Below are 17,345 nucleotides of genomic sequence, written 5' to 3' on the forward strand. Positions count from 1 at the left end.
GACACCGGCATTACCCTGTTATAACGTCTACATGTGTGTGTGTTTCCCCCAGACTGTGACGGTCCTTGACACAGAAACTGCCTCTTACTCACCTGTGTATATGGAGGCCATTTGCTGTTCAGAAGGTGGCTGGCAAATATTTATTTTTAATAAAAAAAAAAAAAGAATGAGACCTCCCCTGCTCTCTGCAACTAGAGAGAGCCCGCAGAGAGCAGTGAAGCCCCAGTGCAACCAAATAAATGACTTTTAAAAAATGAACGACGATGATTAGCCAAGTTGAACTGTCTAAAGGATGTTTATTTTCTTGTCCCATTTATACACAGTTAAGACTGAGCATCCTTTTGATAAAGACAGCTTATTCTTCCCCCTCACTGGTCCCTCATATCCCCCTCCCCTCAAGTGCAAGTGCTCTAGGATCCAGGGCAAGCTGGCCCTCAGCCCCAGCTGGATCTTCTATAGACAGGTCTCTGGAGTGTCTGGGGCTTCCTTAATCCTCCTTCTCTTGAGTTTCGGCTCTTGAGGAAGCTTAGAACCTGAAAAAGAGGAAGGTCGGAGACAGTGACATCACAAATAGTAAGAGAATCTCAGCCTGTAACATTTGCCGGCTGTGGTGGGAGAGCAGCAAAAGCTCACCTTGCTTTCAACCTAAGTCCCTTACCCTTTTCTCACAGAAACCCTGTGGGGTAGGGAGATGGAATCACCCCAGTTTACAGCTGAGGGATTACAGCTGAGGATCTGCAGGCGCAGAGTAAGGAAATGGGCTGCTCAAAGTCTAAGCCAGGGGTACAGTCAGGACAGACCTCCGGCTTCTGTGATTCCTCTCCACTCCTGTCTCCATTCACTCCCCAGTTTCCAGTACTTTGCTGCTGGGTTGTTTGCAAACACCATTGCCATCTTTTTACTTAAGAACTGACTCATGAAAAAAGTAAAGAACTGATTCATGAACACAGTGCCCAAGGAACACCACGAAGGTCCTATTTGGGGGGATGGTGTTGATTTCACTGATCTTTTCTTTTTTAAAAAAGAAATATTTATTTATTTTTGGCTGTGTCGCTTCGTTGCAGCTTGTGGGATCTTGGTTGCCCTCTATGGGTGTGACAGTTTAGTTGCCTGGAGGCATGTGAAATCTTAGTTCCCCAACCAGGGATCTAACTTGCAGCCCCTGCGTTGGAAGGTGGATTCTTAACCACTGGACTGTCAGGGGAGTCCCCGCACAGGTCACTTTTAATTTCATGATAGACACAGTGATTCACCTGGTCCTGGTGGCCCCACCTGGTAGTATGCGTTTTCTCATGTAACACAGTAGGAAGAATAGCACCTCGTCTGAAATGTATGCCCGTCAGAAATGTTTTTAACACGAATCCATGGGACCCTTGACCTACAATCCTGCTCTGAGAGAAACAAGCTTCAAAGATGCCAAATGGAAGCAACAAGAAAAGAGCAGGAGGTGGAACAGTCTGCAGAACAGTAGCCTGATCTCTTCAACATGTCGGGGTGGAAGAAAAGGGAGACTCAGGTTAAGAGAGACTTTTCCCTGGTGGCTCAGACGGTAAAGCGTCTGTCTACAATGCGGGAGACCTCGGTTTGATCCCTGGGTCGGGAAGATCCTCTGGAGAAGGAAATGGCAACCCACTCCAGTATTCTTGCCTGGAAAATCCCATGGATGGAAGAGCCTGGTAGGCTACCGTCCGTGGGGTCGCAAAGAGTCGGACACGACTGAGTGACTTCACCTCACCTAAGAGACATAACCAGGTGAAATGCATGGTTTGGGAAATTAAGTGCAAAAGGGATCTGACTATTGGGAAAATTTGAAAATGGAGTATTTAATTCAATGAAGATGTTGACATGGAAGGTTTCTATAATTATCTGAAAAAAGCAAGTTCAAGTCAAAACCACGCATTCAGCATGGTCTCATTTTGGTTTAATACAGGTGTTTATATACATGAAAAGCATCTGGAAAGTGGTGGACAATGTGATGTTTATATTTTCTTATTTTTTGTTAATCTATATTATCTAATTTTCTAGGGTATGCTTGTGTTTGTAATCAAATGTTATTTTAAGAATTATAATTCAGGGGCATCTGTGGTGGCCCAGTGGCTAGGACTGTGCACTCCCAGTGGCAGAGGCCAGGGTTCCATCCCCGGTCAGGGAACTAGATTCCACTTGCAGCTCACATGCCTCTACAGAGTTCGAATGCTGTAACTAAAGGTCCCGCATGCTGCAACAAAGACTGAGGGTCCCGAGTGCCGAAACCAAGACCCAAATAAAGAAGCAGTTTTTTAAAAAACACTTTACCCCGCTCTAAAAATAAATAAATAAATAAATAAAATAAATAAATAATAAAAAACACTTTAAAAAAAGAAGCACAATTTCAAGCCCAACTTAACACGCCATCTGCAGCTTTTCCCTGTTCCCTGCCACTCTATCCCTCTCCCTCCATCCTTCACCTCTAAGCCCAGCCTGTGTGCTCACTGTCTCACCTCCACACAGACCTCCATTCCACCTCTTTGTCTCCCTCGTCTCTCTCCTTTTTCCTTTCTCTAAAGCCTGTCCCAAACCTACCTCCTTCCAAACCTCCGGACCTACCCTTTGCCCTATGACCTGAGATTGATCATTAGTGAAAGGCGGATGGTCATGCCCAGCTCTTCTGGGTGCTGCAGGGGTGGGTGAAATTAAGAGACACGATGCACCTGGTAAGGGAGATGCTGGCTCCGAAGCCTGAACCACACTTTCCTCATCTGATTCATGGACTGCCTGATCCAAATCATCTTAATGATACCGACTGCCCTTCATTCCATGGTACGTTTCACTTCCTCAATCTAAGCAGTAGGCGCCAGGGCCATGGGCCCCACAGAGCTCAGGCACGAATCTGGGCTCAGGGCCATGGGCCCTCTTCACCGACCATCCTCACCTCCCTGCTCCCTCTGGTCCAGCTGTAGCCGCTGAAAAGGCCCTGAGCGTGTGAAGGCCCGGCCTTCAGAGACACACCCTGGGTCCAGTTTAGGACCACGCCCTGGGGTCCTAGGTTTCCCTGTGCACCTTCATTTTCTCCCACAGGAGCTAAGCAAGAACAGCTACACGTGGCCTCAGAAGCCAGTTCCAGAAGGGTGAGAGGTAGGAGGTCTAACATCTCTCTGATCCTTAGTGCCCGGAACGGGCCTTCACAGACTCCAGCCTTGCTGGGCACCCCTCACTGAAGACTCTGTCCTTTAAGCCCACAGCCTCCGTCCAAGGGCCATGGTCACTGGGAAGGCCGTTCCCAGCCCATCTGGCTGGACGGCCTCCTTCCTGGGGGAGTGACCCCTTCCTTCCACCCACGGCCCACCCAACACCAAGAAGGCACAGCCTGCTGCTCGGCCACTTCCCGGGAGTCTCTGCTCTTGGCCACTAGAAATGGCTCTGCTTCTGATCGTATGGGAGCATGCCTTTGTTTACCTGTTAGCTGGAAAAGGCACATTTCCCGAGACCTCCAGGGGGAAACTGAGATGGAACAGGAAGGAAACACACCTAAATATGATTATTAGTCCTGCCTGTGGGTCATGGGTGACTTTTCTGTTTTATCCTATCTGGCAAATCCCAGGGAGAGAGGCGCCTGGCAGGCGACAGTCTATGGGGTCAGACACGACTGAGCGTGCATGCACAAACATTTCAAATTTCCTACAGTGAGATGACCTAAGAGAGGAGGAGAAAAAGAGAAAAGAAAAAGTGGAGAAGGGGAAGGAAAATGGACAAAGAGAAATGCAGGGCAGAAGAGAAGATGGGATGGCTGGAAGAGGACCAGGTCAGGCGCTCCCGGGGGGCAGACGGGCCGCTCCTCCGGGCATACCTCTCCTGCGGGGGCCCCTGGCTCTCAGCTCCTTCAGCAGGCGGGCTGGGTGGCCCGGGGCCTGCAGCTTGGACAGCCTCTCCTTCATGCCATTGAGGTGGCTGCGGAGCCCCCAGGCAGTGCAGAGCTTGGGCAGACTGTCCTCCTGGTCAGCCAGCAAGGAGCTCTCCGGGGCGTCCAAGGGGCAGAAGGCCATCTGCAAGGGGACCAGAGTGTTGAGGAGGAGAGAGGGGCCGCCTGCCAGAGCCCGAGCCCTGCCCGTGTTAGGAAGCTGCTGCGGCCAGGCTGCACCTCACGCTTGGGCAGCCAGGATGGAGTGAGGACCACAGATGTTGGGGGGCAGAGGGGGGATCATGGGGATCTTGAGGTCAGGCTGCCAACTCTGTCTTCTTGGGTGGTTCTTTCCTTTGCAGTATCTCCTCCCTCTGGTTTTTGAGCATATTATGTGTTTGTAATGAAACAATGGGACTTAAAAAAAATATTTATCTGGCTGTGCTAGGTGGGGGAGGGCATGGCAACCCACTCCAGTGTTCTTGCCTGGAGAACCCCATGGATGGAGGAGCCTGGCGGACTGCAGTCCATGGGGTCGCAAAGAATCAGACACGAACGACTGAAGCAACTAGGCATGCGTGGCTGTGCTGGGTTTTAGCTGTAGCATGTGGGATCTTTAGCTGTGGCATGAGAACTCTTAGTTGCTGCATGTGGGATGTAATTCCCTGACCAGGGATTGAACCCGGCTCCCCTGCACTGGGCAGAGTCTTAGCCACTGGACACCCAGGGAAATCCTGGTGCTTATTTTTTAAAGTCCTTTGCAAAATTAAAATCGAGAGCCTGGAAACATCTTTTGAAAGTTCCTTGGCTGCTGAAATCTAGGAATGACTAAAATGGCAGCTCTTCAAATTCTTAGAAGGAATCACTGAATCTATCCCCATATTCATGTTCAGAGAATGAAACAAAGACCCACAGAGAAAGTGAAAGTCACATCCAACTCTTTGTGACCCCATAGACCATACAGTCCATGGAATTCTCCAGGCCAGAATACTGGTGTGAGTAGCCTTTCTCTTCTCCAGGGGATCTTCCCAACCCAGAGATTGAACCCAGGTCTCCTGCATTGTAGGCAGTTCTTTCCCAGCTGAGCCACAAGGGAAGCCCAAGAATACTGGATTGGGTAGCCTATCCCTTCTCCAGGGGATCTTCCTGACCCAGGAATTGAACTGGGGTCTCCTCCATTGCAGGAGGATTCTTTACCAACTGAGGATGCCATTATAGCTGCCCAGCTGGAGCAATGGGCAGGATAAGGTCAGAGCAGGGCTCTCCTTTGAATGAGATTATGTTTGAACCCAGCTCTGTCCTTCCCATTTGCTGCGTGGTCTGGATCAAGTTCCTTCACCTCCCTAGATCTGGCACCCTCATTTATACACTGTGGATAACAATTCTAATTACCACCTAGGGTTACTTTTGAAGAATGACATGAAGGAACGTAAAGTTTCCTAATACATAAACACTGTTCCCTGTAATTATTCTTTTGGACAGTGCTTCTCAAAGGGTGCTCTGTGAAATATTCTAACCTCACAGACTGCCTGAAAAGTGGGATCCACTCAGAGTGCAGGAGAGAAATCAATGGATTCTAATGTAACCTAGTGTGAAAAGTTCATTGATAACAAATCTGAAAAGGCTACATACTGTATGATTCCAAATATACCTTCCAATTATACAGTCCAAAAAAGGAAAAACTATGGAGACAGTAAAAATATCAGTGGTCGCCAAGGGCCTTGAGGGGAGAAGGGGGGATGAATGGGCAGAGCACTGGGGATTTTTAGGGCAATGAAACTTCCTTTCTTCACTGTAATGGTGGATACGTGTTACTGTATATTTGTCAAAACCTACAGAATGTACAAAACAAGGAATGCACCTTAATGTAAACCATGGACATTATTTATTAACAGTGTATCCATATTGGCTCATCAAAGATACGAATGTACCTCTCCAATGCACCAGGGAAGCCCCAATAAGGAAAACAGGAAAGGGTAAATATGGGAACTCTGTGCTTTACCCCCAATTATTCTATAAACCTAAAACTGCTTTTTTAAAAAAAGTCTATTTTAAAACATTCATTGAAGGAATTCCCTGATGGTCCAGAGGTTAGGACTCTGCACTTGCTCTGCAGGAAGCATGGGTTCAGTCCTGGTCAGGGAACTAAGATCCTGCTGTGTGATGTGGTATAAAATGAAAACAAACAGCTTAATAAACAAACATCCATTGATATGGTTTCAGATTCAACGTTGCAGTTAAGTAACTGCCACTTGCTGAGTTTTGGTGTCAAAAAATATTCACTTTTATCTGAAAATGCTAATAAAATACTCCTCTCCTTTCTATTAATAATTATATATATATATATATATATATATATATATATCAGTAGGAGGCTGGATTTTCTTATGTACCAAATCATTATATCGTAAGAGAGTGAGCAAAAGCAGATATGAGAAGCCAAGTGTCTTCTATTAAGCCAGACACTAAAGAGATCTGCAAAAATAGAAAGCAATGTCACAGGTTTGATTCATGGATCGGGAAGATCCCCTGGAGAAGGCAATGGCAACCCACTCCAGCATTCCTTCCTGGGAAATCCCATGGACCAAGGAGTCTGTCAGGCTACAGTCTACGGGGTTGCAAAGAGTCAGATGCAACTTAGCAACTAAGCACCATAAAAATTAAGAGGGGAGAAGTGATCTGAGACTAAGATGTTTGAGAATCACTGTTTTGGGACAAAGCCTACCCGGGATATTTATCCTCTGGCCTTTGCAATGGTCTCCATAGCCTCCCCCAAGCTGGCTATGCCTCTCTGCCTGGCCTGGGTCGTCCCCACCCACGGCTCCTCAGGAACGTCCCTGCTCCTGCTCAGGGTGTGGCAGTGGAGGGTGAAGCTGAGTCTCTGGCCTCCTGAGCCCACTCTGTGCCCACCCCGGAGGCAGTGGAGTTTTCCTCAGGCAATGAGCATGGGAAGGACTAAAGAGTACTTGTTCTATCACAGGGCTCTTCAGGAAATTTCCTGCCAGTCCAGTGTTGAGGATTCTGCACTTTCACCCCTGGGGGCCCAGATTCCATCCCTGGTCAGCTAACTAAGATCCCTCATGCCACATGCTGTGGCCAAAAAAAAACAAAAACAAAAACCACAGCCCTTCAGGCTCAGATCTCCCCCTATAATTCAAAAACACGCCACCCAGCCCTCTGCCGGCCAGGGAGGAGCCTCACCAGGAACTTGGTGGTCTGGTTGTTCTTGGTATACTTGTAGAGTTTGCGAAGCTGCTTCGCCTCCAATTCTGAGAAGAGGGAGACAAACCGCCAGAGCATCCTGCAAGGGAGGGGAACCGAGGCTGAGGGGGCGGGGCCGAGGCCGAAGGAGGCGGGACCGAGGCTGAGAGGGGAGGAGCCCAGCCCCTCTCCCCCCCACACCTGCCTTACGGCCAGGACCACCCGTCCTGGACCACCCCTGCCCCCTGAATTTTTGGTTGGGCGCTTGGAGGGCAGGATTCTCCAGGCCTTGAATCCCCTGTATTTGGTGATGAGCCCCCACAGCACGCAGCAGTTATTCTATCAGAGTTCTTTCCCCCACTCCTCCCACCCCGATTCAAAATAGGGAAAGGAGTATGTCAAGCCTGTATATTGTCACCCTGCTTATTTAACTTCTATTCAGAGTACAGCATTAGAAACGCTGGGCTGGAAGAAGCACAAGCTGGAATCAAGATTGTCGGGAGAAATATCAATAACCTCAGATATGCAGATGACACCACCCTTATGGCAGAAAGCCAAGAACTAAAGAGCCTCTTGATGAAAGTGAAAGAGGAGAGCGAAAAACTTGGCTTAAAGCTCAACATTCAGAAAACTAAGATCTTGGCATCCTGTCCCATCCCTTCATGGCAAATAGATGGGGAAACAGTGGAAACAGTGTCAGACTTTTTTGGGGGGGGCTCCAAAATCACTGTTTGGGCTTCCCTGGTGGCTCAGATAGTAAAGAATCTGCCTGCAATGCAGGAGACCTGGGTTTGATCCCTGGGTTGGAAGATCCCCTGGAGGAGGGAATGGCAATCCACTCCAGTATTCTTGCCTGGAAAATCCCATGGACAGAGGAGCCTGGAGGGCTACAGCCAATGGATCACACAGAGTCAGACATGACTGAGCAACTAACACCTTCAAAATCACTGTGGACGGTGACTTCAGCCATGAAATTAAAAGACGCTTTCTCCTTGGAAGAAAAGTTATGACCAACCTAGACAGCATATTCAAAAGCAGAATTACTTTGCCAACAAAGGTCCGTCTGGTCAAGGCTATGATTTTTCCAGTGGTCATGTATGGATGTGACAGTTGGACCATAAAGAAAGCTGAGTGCTGAAGAATTGATGCTTTTGAACTATGGTGTTGGAGAAGATTCTTGAGAGTCCCTTGGGCTGCAAGGAGATCCAACCAGTCCATCCTAAAGGAGATCAGTCCTGAATGTTTATTGGAAGGACTGATGCTGAAGCTGAAATACTCCAATACTTTGGCCACGTGATGCAAAGTGCTGGCTCATTTGAAAAGACCCTGATGCTGGGAAAGATTGAAGGTGGGAGGAGAAGGGGATGACAGAGGATGAGATGGTTGGATGGCATCAGCGACTCAATGTACATGAGTTTGAGTAAACTCCAGGAGTTGGTGATGGACAGGGAGGCCTGGCGTGCTGCAGTCCGTGGGGTCACCAAGAGACCACTGAGCAACCGAACTGAACTGAACTCCTATCCCCAGGTGAGGAGAGTCCTTTATCCATTCAGTGCTGCCCTGAGTCACTAGAGGGTGCTGTTCTCTCCACCCCTCTTCACCACACTCACTCCAGGATCCTGACCCTTCCACACTAAGATGAAGGACTAGGAGATTTTCACTAAGGAGTGACCTCGATTCTGGAGGGAGTGGCCCAGGAGAGAGGGTCATGGTCAGGGTAGGGAGGCTGTCCTACTTCTTCCAGTGCTTGATTTCCCAGGCTCGGCAGTAGTGCTGCAGAAAGGTGTTGATGTGGTCCCCTAGGACCACCAGGCTCTGCTTCATGTACTTCAGTTTTTTCTTCTGGGGAAGGTCCTTTGGCAGGTGCAGCTTACGCAGGAACTTCTTCAGTGGCCTTAGATATTCTTTACACTGAGGAGGCAACAGGGGAAGTGAGGGGCCATAGGAGAAAGAAGAGAAAGTTGGACACCCCACATAGCCCGCAGGTGGCCCAGCTGCAGCCCTTCCGACCCAGTGTTATGTGAGAAGGCCACTTCCTTCCCAAGAGGGTGTCCAGTGGGGCCATGAACTGTGGATCCGAGGCCTGCCAGCTTCTGACCCAGGTCTCCTGACCTGTAGGGAATAGGGTACGGGTCCCAGGCTGGCCCCTTACTCACAATTTTGAAGGTGTCCCGGTCGAGGCCCTTGGCATGGCGCACAAGGGAGTCTTTGGCTGGGGTGGTACTGGAGCGCCTCTCTAAGCTGGGTGCATTCGTCCCCTGGAGGAGGCAGGGGCAGCAGTCAGCTGGGGGCCTAGAGCTACTGCTCCTGAGAGGCAGTGCTGGGCAATCACTGATCCAGATGCCAGCCAAAGCCCTTCTCCGTTTTCCCAGTGACCTCCTCTTTGACCCAGCTCTCGGGCCAGTGAGCCCTGGGAAAAGGAAACCCATCTCTGAGAATTCCTGCTTAGAAAACCAAGAACACCTAATCCATTTCTTTTATAATATTATAGCTCTGTATACTAACTAACTTTGCAAAGCACTTGACAAACACTAACTCTTTTTGTTTTGAATCATAAAGAAAGCTGAGCGCCAAAGAATGGCTGCTTTAGAACTGTGGTGATGGAGAAGACTCTTGAGAGAGTCTCTTGGACTGCAAGGATATCCAACCAGTCCATCCTAAAGGAGATCAGTCCTGAATATTTATTAGAAGGACTCATGCTGAAGCTGAAGCTCCAATAACTTTTTGGCCACCTGATGGGAAGAACTGACTCATTGGAAAAGACTCTGATGCTGGGAAAGATTGAAGGCAGGAGGAGAAGGGGATGACAGAGGATGAGATGGTTGGATGGCATCACCGACTCAATGGACATGAGTTTGGGTGGACTCTGGCAGTTGGTGATGGACAGGGAAGCCTGGTGTGCTGCAGTGCATGGGGTTGCAAAGAGTTGGACACAACTGAGCGACTGAACTGAACTCTTTCCGTGTATGGTTAACTTCTTTTTTTTTTTTGAGGGGAGGACTGCACTAGGTCTTCACTGTGGCTTGTGGGCTTTCTCTCTAGTTGCAGTGAGCATGCTTAGTTACTTCACAGCATATGCGATCTTAGTTCCCCAACCAGGGATGGAACCTGGGTCCTCTGCATTGGAGGGTGGATTCTTTTTTTAAAAAAATTTTTTATTTATTTACTTTTTTGACCATAGTGGGTCTTCATTGCTGCATGTAGGCTTTGTTTAGTTGTGGCAAGCAGGAGCCATTCTTTGTTGTGGTATGAAGCCTTCTCCTTGCAATGGCTTCCCCTGTGGAGCATGGCTCTAGGGCTTGCAGGCTTCATAGGCTCAGGGGCTTAGTTGCTCTGAGGCATGTGGGATATTTCTGGACCGAGGATGGAACCTATGTCCCCTGATTTGCAAGGAGGATTCTTAACCACTGGACCATCAAGGAAGTACCAACATTAACTCATTTTATTCTCCCACAGATTCTGTAAGGCTAGAACTCTTTATTTTTGGTTACAGATGAGCAGAGGGTACCTGAGATGCTTAAGTAACTCCTTGGGGGAATGATCATCATTTATTTACTCGCTCATTCAGCAAACACTTATTGAGTTCCTAAGTCCCAGGCCCACTTCTTTGTATCCCTAATCTTTAGCTTCTTGCCAGGCTAACAGGCACTCAGGAAAGTGGCTGACAGTAATGGTGATGATGAGAAGGAACTTTCTGGCAGCAAGCTGGGGCAAAAGAAGTTGAAAATGAATCACAGTGAGGTGACTTCAGAATAACACTTGAAGTCAGAGCACAGGATTAGATTGACATGAGGTTTACACCTGCCCTTTAAAAAGCCTCCCAGAAAAGGGAGCGTAGGGACTTCCCTGGTGGCGTAGTGGTTAAGACTCCAAGTTTCCACTGCAGGGGACACAGGTTCAATCCTTGGTCAAGGAACTAAGATTCTGCATGCCTCATGGGGGAGTCAAAACACAAGTGAGCATTAAAGTCCTGCCTGTGTTCAGGGGGCACAGGAAGTTCCAGGACAGGCTCCTCCAGACTCCAGAGGGAACCCTGACTAGTCAACTGGACAAACACTCCATACAAACCATACAGACCATGACACATGTTCATACACACACACACACCAGCCTGTGAGTCTTCATAACTGACAATCATCTTGCCAGGAATCCCCACCCCCATTATCTTGCCAGGTATCTATGTCCTGGATAAACATCTGTCTGGATGAGTTAACCTTCTCTTGTTCTCTCAGTCTCTTACGAACTGGTGAACCTCACCATTTCCCCCCCCCCCCCCTCTTCTTCCTTGACACTTATCTTCTCTGCCTTCCCAAGCCAGCCCCTGCAGGGCCCTCCTTTCCTTCCCCCCTCACACCCCCAGCCCCACTTCACCTGCTCTAGTGGCTCCTCCCTTTCGTCCGCCTGCCCATCAGAGGCTTCCATCTCAACAGGAGCGCTGATGGGCTTCATAGCGGCACTCCCCGGGTCCCCTCGCCCCCGGTGACTCAGGGAGTGGCACTCGGAACTCCGGGCAAAACCATGGCAACGGCCAACACAGAGCCCAGCGCCCCTCCCCCACGCGGCCCGGGTTCCTCGGGGTGCCCTGGAGCCCGCCCTGCAAGCCAGCAGCTTGGGCCAGGCACACCCCGGATTTTGTCGGGGCACACAGCTGCCCAAGAGGGGCGGGCACCCCGTCTCCCAAGAGAACTGTCGGGTGCTCTCGATTTTGAACGTGGGTAAGGTTTTAGGAATAATTCTCCTGCCTGCCTACCATTCAAGCCCCCTCGTTTACAGAGTGGGCTACCCTGTGGGCTTCCCCCTAAAGGAGAGCGAGAAGAGGTTTCCTAGCCGTCCTTTTAGGACAGGGGACAATGTGGTAGAGGATGCAGGGAGAACGTAGCATCGTCAGGCTCTCCCGGGATGCATCTTCTCTTCCATCATTCGTAGCCTCCAGGAGGGAGGAAGCCCACTGTGTTGGGTGGTGAGTGGATGGTGGTGGTGTTTTTAGGGAGTATACAAAAATACTAGCCACCAAGTACTACCTCAATTAACCCTCATACCTCTTCCCCGGGGTAGGTCCCAGGGGTGGTGGTGGTTTAGTCTCTCAGTCGTGTCCGATACTTGTGACCCCACGGACTGTTGTCTGCCAGGTTCCTTGTCCATGGGATTCTCCAGGCAAGAATACTGGAGTGGGTTGCCATTTCCTTCTGCAAGGGATCTTCCTGACCCAGGGATCGAACCCAGGTCTCTTACGTCTCCTGCATTGCAGCTGTATTCTTTACCGACAGTGCCACGAGGGAAGCCCCGGGATCACAACTGGGAAGCCCCAGGTCTCAGTCGTGATCCCATTTCCTGAAACACCAGCCGAGAAGCACAGAATTCCCGTCATTTGCCTTGGGTCCGCCGCCACGAGGGGCAGCGCCGAGGTTCGGGTAGGAGTCCGTCTGGCCTGGCTTTTCCCTCCTGCGTCGCCCTCGGGGGAAGCCAGGCCGCAGGCGTAGAGGGGGCTGGCGGGGTCCGCGCGTCTCTCCAGCCGGCTTGTCCTGGAGGCGCTCCAGGGCGCGGGGCTACGCCGCCCCCTCGTCTCTTACGCGGCCCCTTGCATCCCCCATCAGCTCGCCGTGCGGGTCAGGGAGGTGGTAAGACCTTGCGGCCCCGGTCCCCTCACCTAACCAGCATCTTCTTTGGATCGCTGGACACCCTCTCCTGGCCGGTCCCTTCCTGTTTTCTGGGCCCAGGTCCCGTTTTCTCCACTCGGTTTGGTCCTCTCTCTCCCCCGCCTTCGACCGCAGGGGTCAGCGCGCCGTCTGCTGACTTGCTGCCGCACGGTCTTCCCAGGCCTCTCTCTCGTCATCTGGCGGCGGTACCTGCGAGTGACAGGAATATTTAACTAGAGGTTGTAAGCTTTCCGGGTGGCTCAGATGGTCAAGAATCTGCCTGCAATGAGGGAGTCCCAGGCTCGATCCCTGGGTCGGGAAGATCCTCTGGAGAAGGAAATGACACCCCACTCCAATATTCTTTGCCTGGAGCATCCCATGGACAGAGGAGCCTGGTGGGCCACAGTCCATGGCGTTGCAAAGAGTTGGACGCAACTGAGCGACTGCACTTTGACTTCCCTAGAGGACAAGGTGGGTTTGTTTCCAGACTGGAAGGTGTGTTCTCTGAACATTAATTCAAGACTATTTTTCGACTGTTTTAAGAAGGGTAATTATATTGGCAAGAGTGAGGGGAGAGGACCTCTTTGGCACACTTCTACTGGGAGTGGTAATTAGTTTAAAAAAAATGTATTACAAAATGTTAAATAGGCGTTTGCTTTGACCCATAAATTCTGCAAGTGTAGGCACTCGGTCATGTCTGACTCTTTGAGACTCCATGGACTGTAACCTGCCAGGCTCCTCTGTCCATGGAATTCTCTCCAGGCAAGAATACTGGAGTGGATTGTCATTTCCTTCTCCAGGAGATCTTCCCAACCCAGGGGTCAAGCCTGTGTCTCCCGAATTGCAGGCAGATTCTTTCCCAATTCTACTTAGAGGAATTAGCCCTATGGAGAGAAGATATAGGAGAAGGAAATGGCAACCCACTCCAGTATTCTTGCCTGGAGAATCCTGTGGACAGAGGAGCTGCTGTCCACAGGGTCGCACAGAGTCGGACACGACTGGAGCAACTTAGCAGCAGCAGCAGCAGCAGAGAAGATGTAAATGAGGAAAGTTACGGTGGTAACAGTTTGGAAACAGCTGTCATGGATAGGAAAGGGTAAATAAACTGTGGCACATCAATACTTTAAAAAATACTATACTAATATTAAAGTTAAAATCAATTAAAAAATACTTCACTACTAAAATAGTACTGATTATTAAAATACATGTCTGATTCTGTGACTCCATGGACTATAGCCCGCCAGCCTCCTCTGTCCATGGAATTCTCCAGGCAAAAATACTGTATCTTCTCCTGGGGATCTTCCCCACTCAGGGATCCAGTGCGAATCTCCTGCATTGCTGGCAGATTCTTGGCCATGTGAGCCATGAAGGAAGAAGCCCAGTTATTAAGATATGACTGATTTTCACTATACAAATTAAATTTATATGAATAATTTAGATTAAATATGAATTAAATTTTTAAAATTTTAGATTACTACTCTATATTTAATGATGTGGAAAACAAACTAAAATACCACGTATGGTATGATCCCATTTATTTTAAAATGTATTTTATTGGTATATGTATAGTTGATTTACAATGTTGTGCTGATTTTTACTGTACAGCAAAGTGATCAGTTATACATAGATAAACATTCTTTCTCTCATTCTTTTCCATTATGGTTTATCACAGGATATGGAATATAGCTCCCTATTTACCATGCTCTGTGTAATAGTTTGCATCTGTTAATCCCAAACCCCTAAGCCACCCTTCCCCCACCACCCCTCTCTGACGGCAACAAGTCTGTTCTGTCTGTGAGTCTATTCCTGTTTCGTAGATAAGTTCCTTTGTGTCATATTTTATTATTTATAATTTATTTATTATTTAAAATTTAAATGTATTATTTATTATTAAAAATTTTAATCCCAGAGGGATGGTACGGGGAGGGAGGAGGGAGGAGGGTTCAGGATGGGGAGCACATGTATACCTGTGGCGGATTCATTTTGATATTTGGCAAAACTAATACAATTATGTAAAGTTTAAAAATAAAATAAAATTTAAAAAATTTTTTAAATTTTTTATTGTATCTGTTTTTAGCTTAGTTTTCTCTTTTTCTTGACTTGCTGAATCTTTGTTATTGTACACAGGCTTTTCTCTAGTTGCGGAGAGTGGGGCCAGTCTCTAGTTGTGGTACACGGGCTTCTCATTTTGGTGGCTTTTCTTGTTTTGGAGCATGGGCTCTAGGGCGCTCAGGCTTCAAGAGTTGCAGCACGTGAGCTCAGTATTTCCGGCTCTCAGGCTCTAGAGCACAGGCTCAATAGTTGCGACACATGGGCTTAATGGCTCCGTGGCATGTGGGATCTTCCCAGATCAGGGACTGAACCCATGTCTCCTGCATTGGCAGGCGGATTCTTTCCTTGAGCCACCAGGGAAGCCCCTATGCCATATTTTAGATTCCACTTATAAGCAATATTATATGGCATTTGTCTTACTTTTTCTGACTTACTTCACTTAGTATGATAATTTCTAGGTCCATCCATATTGCTCCAAATGGCATTCTTTCCTTTTTATGGCTGAGTAGTGTTCCATTGTATATATATGTGTGGCATATCTTCTTTAACCACTCACCTGTCAATTGACATTTGGGTTCTTCCATGTCTTGGCTTTCTGAATACTACTGCTACAAACGTAGGGCTGCATGTATCTTTTTGAATTATGGTTTTTGTCTGGATATATGCCCAGGATTTGGATTGCTGAATCATGTGGCAACTCTATTTTTCGTTTTTGAGGAACCTCCATACTGTTTTCCATTTCCACCAATTTACATTTCCACTAACAGTGTAGGAGGGTTCCATTTTCTCCACATCCTCCCCAGCACTTTTTTTTGTAGATTAAAAAAAATAATAATAATGACCGTTCTGACCAGTGTGAGGTGGTAGCTGATTGTGATTTTGGTTTGCATTTCTATAATAATTAGTGATGTGAGTATCTTTTCATGTGCCCGTTGGCCATCTGTATGTCTTCTTTGGAGAAATGTCTATTTAGGTGGTCTGCCCATTTTTTGATAGTTGTTTGTTGTTTTCTTATCGAGTTGTATGAGCTGTTTGTTTATTTTAGACATTAAGCCCTTGTTGGTCACAGTATTTGCAAATATTTTCTTCCAGTTCGTGGTTGTCTTTTCATTTTCTTTATGGTTTCCTTTGCTGTGCAAAAGCTTCTAAGTTTGATTAGGCTCCATTTGTTTATTTTTGCTTTTATTTCTATTGCCTTGGGAGACAGATCTAAGAAAACATTGGTACGATTTATGTCAGAGCATGTTTTGCTTATATTCTCTTCTAGAGGTTTTTACAGTGTCATGTCTTGTATTTCAGCCTTTAAGCCAGTGTGAGTTTATTTTTGTGTACAGTGTGCAAGTGTGTTCTAACTTCATTGGTTTGCTTGTGGCTCTCCAGCTTTCCCAGCACCACTTGGAGAAAGACTAATTTTTTTTTTTATTTGTATATTCTTACCTCCTTTGTTGAAGACTAATTGGCTGTAGGTGTGTGGGTTTATTTCTCTATTCTATTCTATTGATCCACATGTCAGTTTTTGTGCCAATGCCATGCTATTCTGATACTGTAGCTTTGTAGTATCGTCTTAAGTCTGGGAGGTTAGGCCTCCTACTTTCTTCTTTTTCCTCATTATTGCTTTGGCAATTTGGATCTTTTATGATTCCATATAAATTTTAGGATTATTTGTTCTAGTTCTGTGAAAAATGTCATGGGTAATTTGGCAGGGTGGTATGATCCCATTTTTGTATGTATTTGTATATATAGAAAAAAGTTTTGAAGGATACACTTCAAAATATCGAGGGGAATTTTTCAGTTTCTTTGCATATTGTCTGCATTTTTAAGAATGATGAATATACTTTACAATTGCAGTCAGAGAGAAAGGAAAGCTGTGTTTGTTTTTAAAAACTACTCATAAGGAATAAGGAAACTTCCTTAGTGGTTCCGTGGTAAAGAACCTGCCTGCAATGCAGGAGACGCAGGAGGTGCAGGTTCAATCCCTGGGTTGGGATGATCCCCTGGAAGAGGAAATGGCAACCTGCTCCAGTATGCTTGGCTGGAAAATCCCATGGACGGAGGAGCCAGACAGACTACAGTCCATGGAGTGGCAAAGAGTAGGACATGACTGAGTACACAGCACACAGCACAGCATGAGGAATAAGTAACATCATTAAAAATGTAATATAACGCCAAGTTTAAAAATAGAACATAGGAACTTCACTGGTAGTCTGCTGGTTAAGACTCTGTGCTTCCAATGCAGGGGATGTAGGTTTGATTCCTGGTTGGGTAACTATGATATCTCATGTGCTACACAGCGTGGCCAAAAAAAAAAGTACACAAAAGATTGTCACATTATAACTCAAACTTAGGTAAGTGGTTGTGAATATGGACCACGACTGATAGAAAACACGCACACACAAAGAAACAAAGAATATCTGTACATTTATTCCTCCACCAGCCCCAAACAATATCTAAAATTCAGAAGGGGGAGGTAAGTATCAGAACCCCAAAGCTTGTTTGTCTCTGCCTGCTCCCTACCCCTCCTCTTCCCTCCCACAGCCGCCAGCAAATCCTATACTCTGGATGACTGCCCTATTTTCATA

The 17,345-nt window shown here is 47.5% G+C and overlaps 1 protein-coding gene across 2 annotated transcripts; it reads right to left on the reverse strand.

Moving 5' to 3' along the window:
• Positions 1-276: 276 nt before the first annotated feature.
• On the reverse strand, positions 277-11,500 carry C19H17orf64 (chromosome 19 C17orf64 homolog). Of its 2 annotated transcripts, XM_027519626.1 has the most exons (7): positions 11,450-11,500; positions 9,235-9,336; positions 8,814-8,989; positions 7,079-7,178; positions 3,827-4,022; positions 3,362-3,372; positions 277-525 (listed from the first exon to the last, which is right to left on the reverse strand). In XM_027519626.1, the coding sequence occupies exons 1-7, from the start codon at positions 11,498-11,500 to the stop codon at positions 454-456; spliced, it is 708 nt and encodes a 235-aa protein (XP_027375427.1). In that variant the 3' UTR covers positions 277-453. The 2 variants fall into 2 exon arrangements, with proteins under 2 accessions (XP_027375427.1, XP_027375428.1); XM_027519627.1 differs by lacking the exon at positions 3,362-3,372 and having other exon boundaries at positions 277-533.
• Positions 11,501-17,345: the final 5,845 nt, after the last annotated feature.

This window comes from Bos indicus x Bos taurus, chromosome 19 (assembly GCF_003369695.1).
Source record: "Bos indicus x Bos taurus breed Angus x Brahman F1 hybrid chromosome 19, Bos_hybrid_MaternalHap_v2.0, whole genome shotgun sequence".
Classification (NCBI taxonomy): Eukaryota; Metazoa; Chordata; class Mammalia; order Artiodactyla; family Bovidae; genus Bos; species Bos indicus x Bos taurus.

Bases quoted from the DNA above. Each gene is read 5' to 3' on its own strand.
- C19H17orf64 (XM_027519626.1), bottom strand. From the start codon at position 11,500: ATGGAAGCCTCTGATGGGCAGGCGGACGAAAGGGAGGAGCCACTAGAG. The intron at 8,990-9,234 runs GTGAGTAAGGGG...TTGCCTCCTCAG, and splicing joins ACCGGGACACCTTCAAAATT to TGTAAAGAATATCTAAGGCC. The intron at 4,023-7,078 runs GTGAGGCTCCTC...GTCCCCTTGCAG, and splicing joins ACCAGACCACCAAGTTCCTG to ATGGCCTTCTGCCCCTTGGA.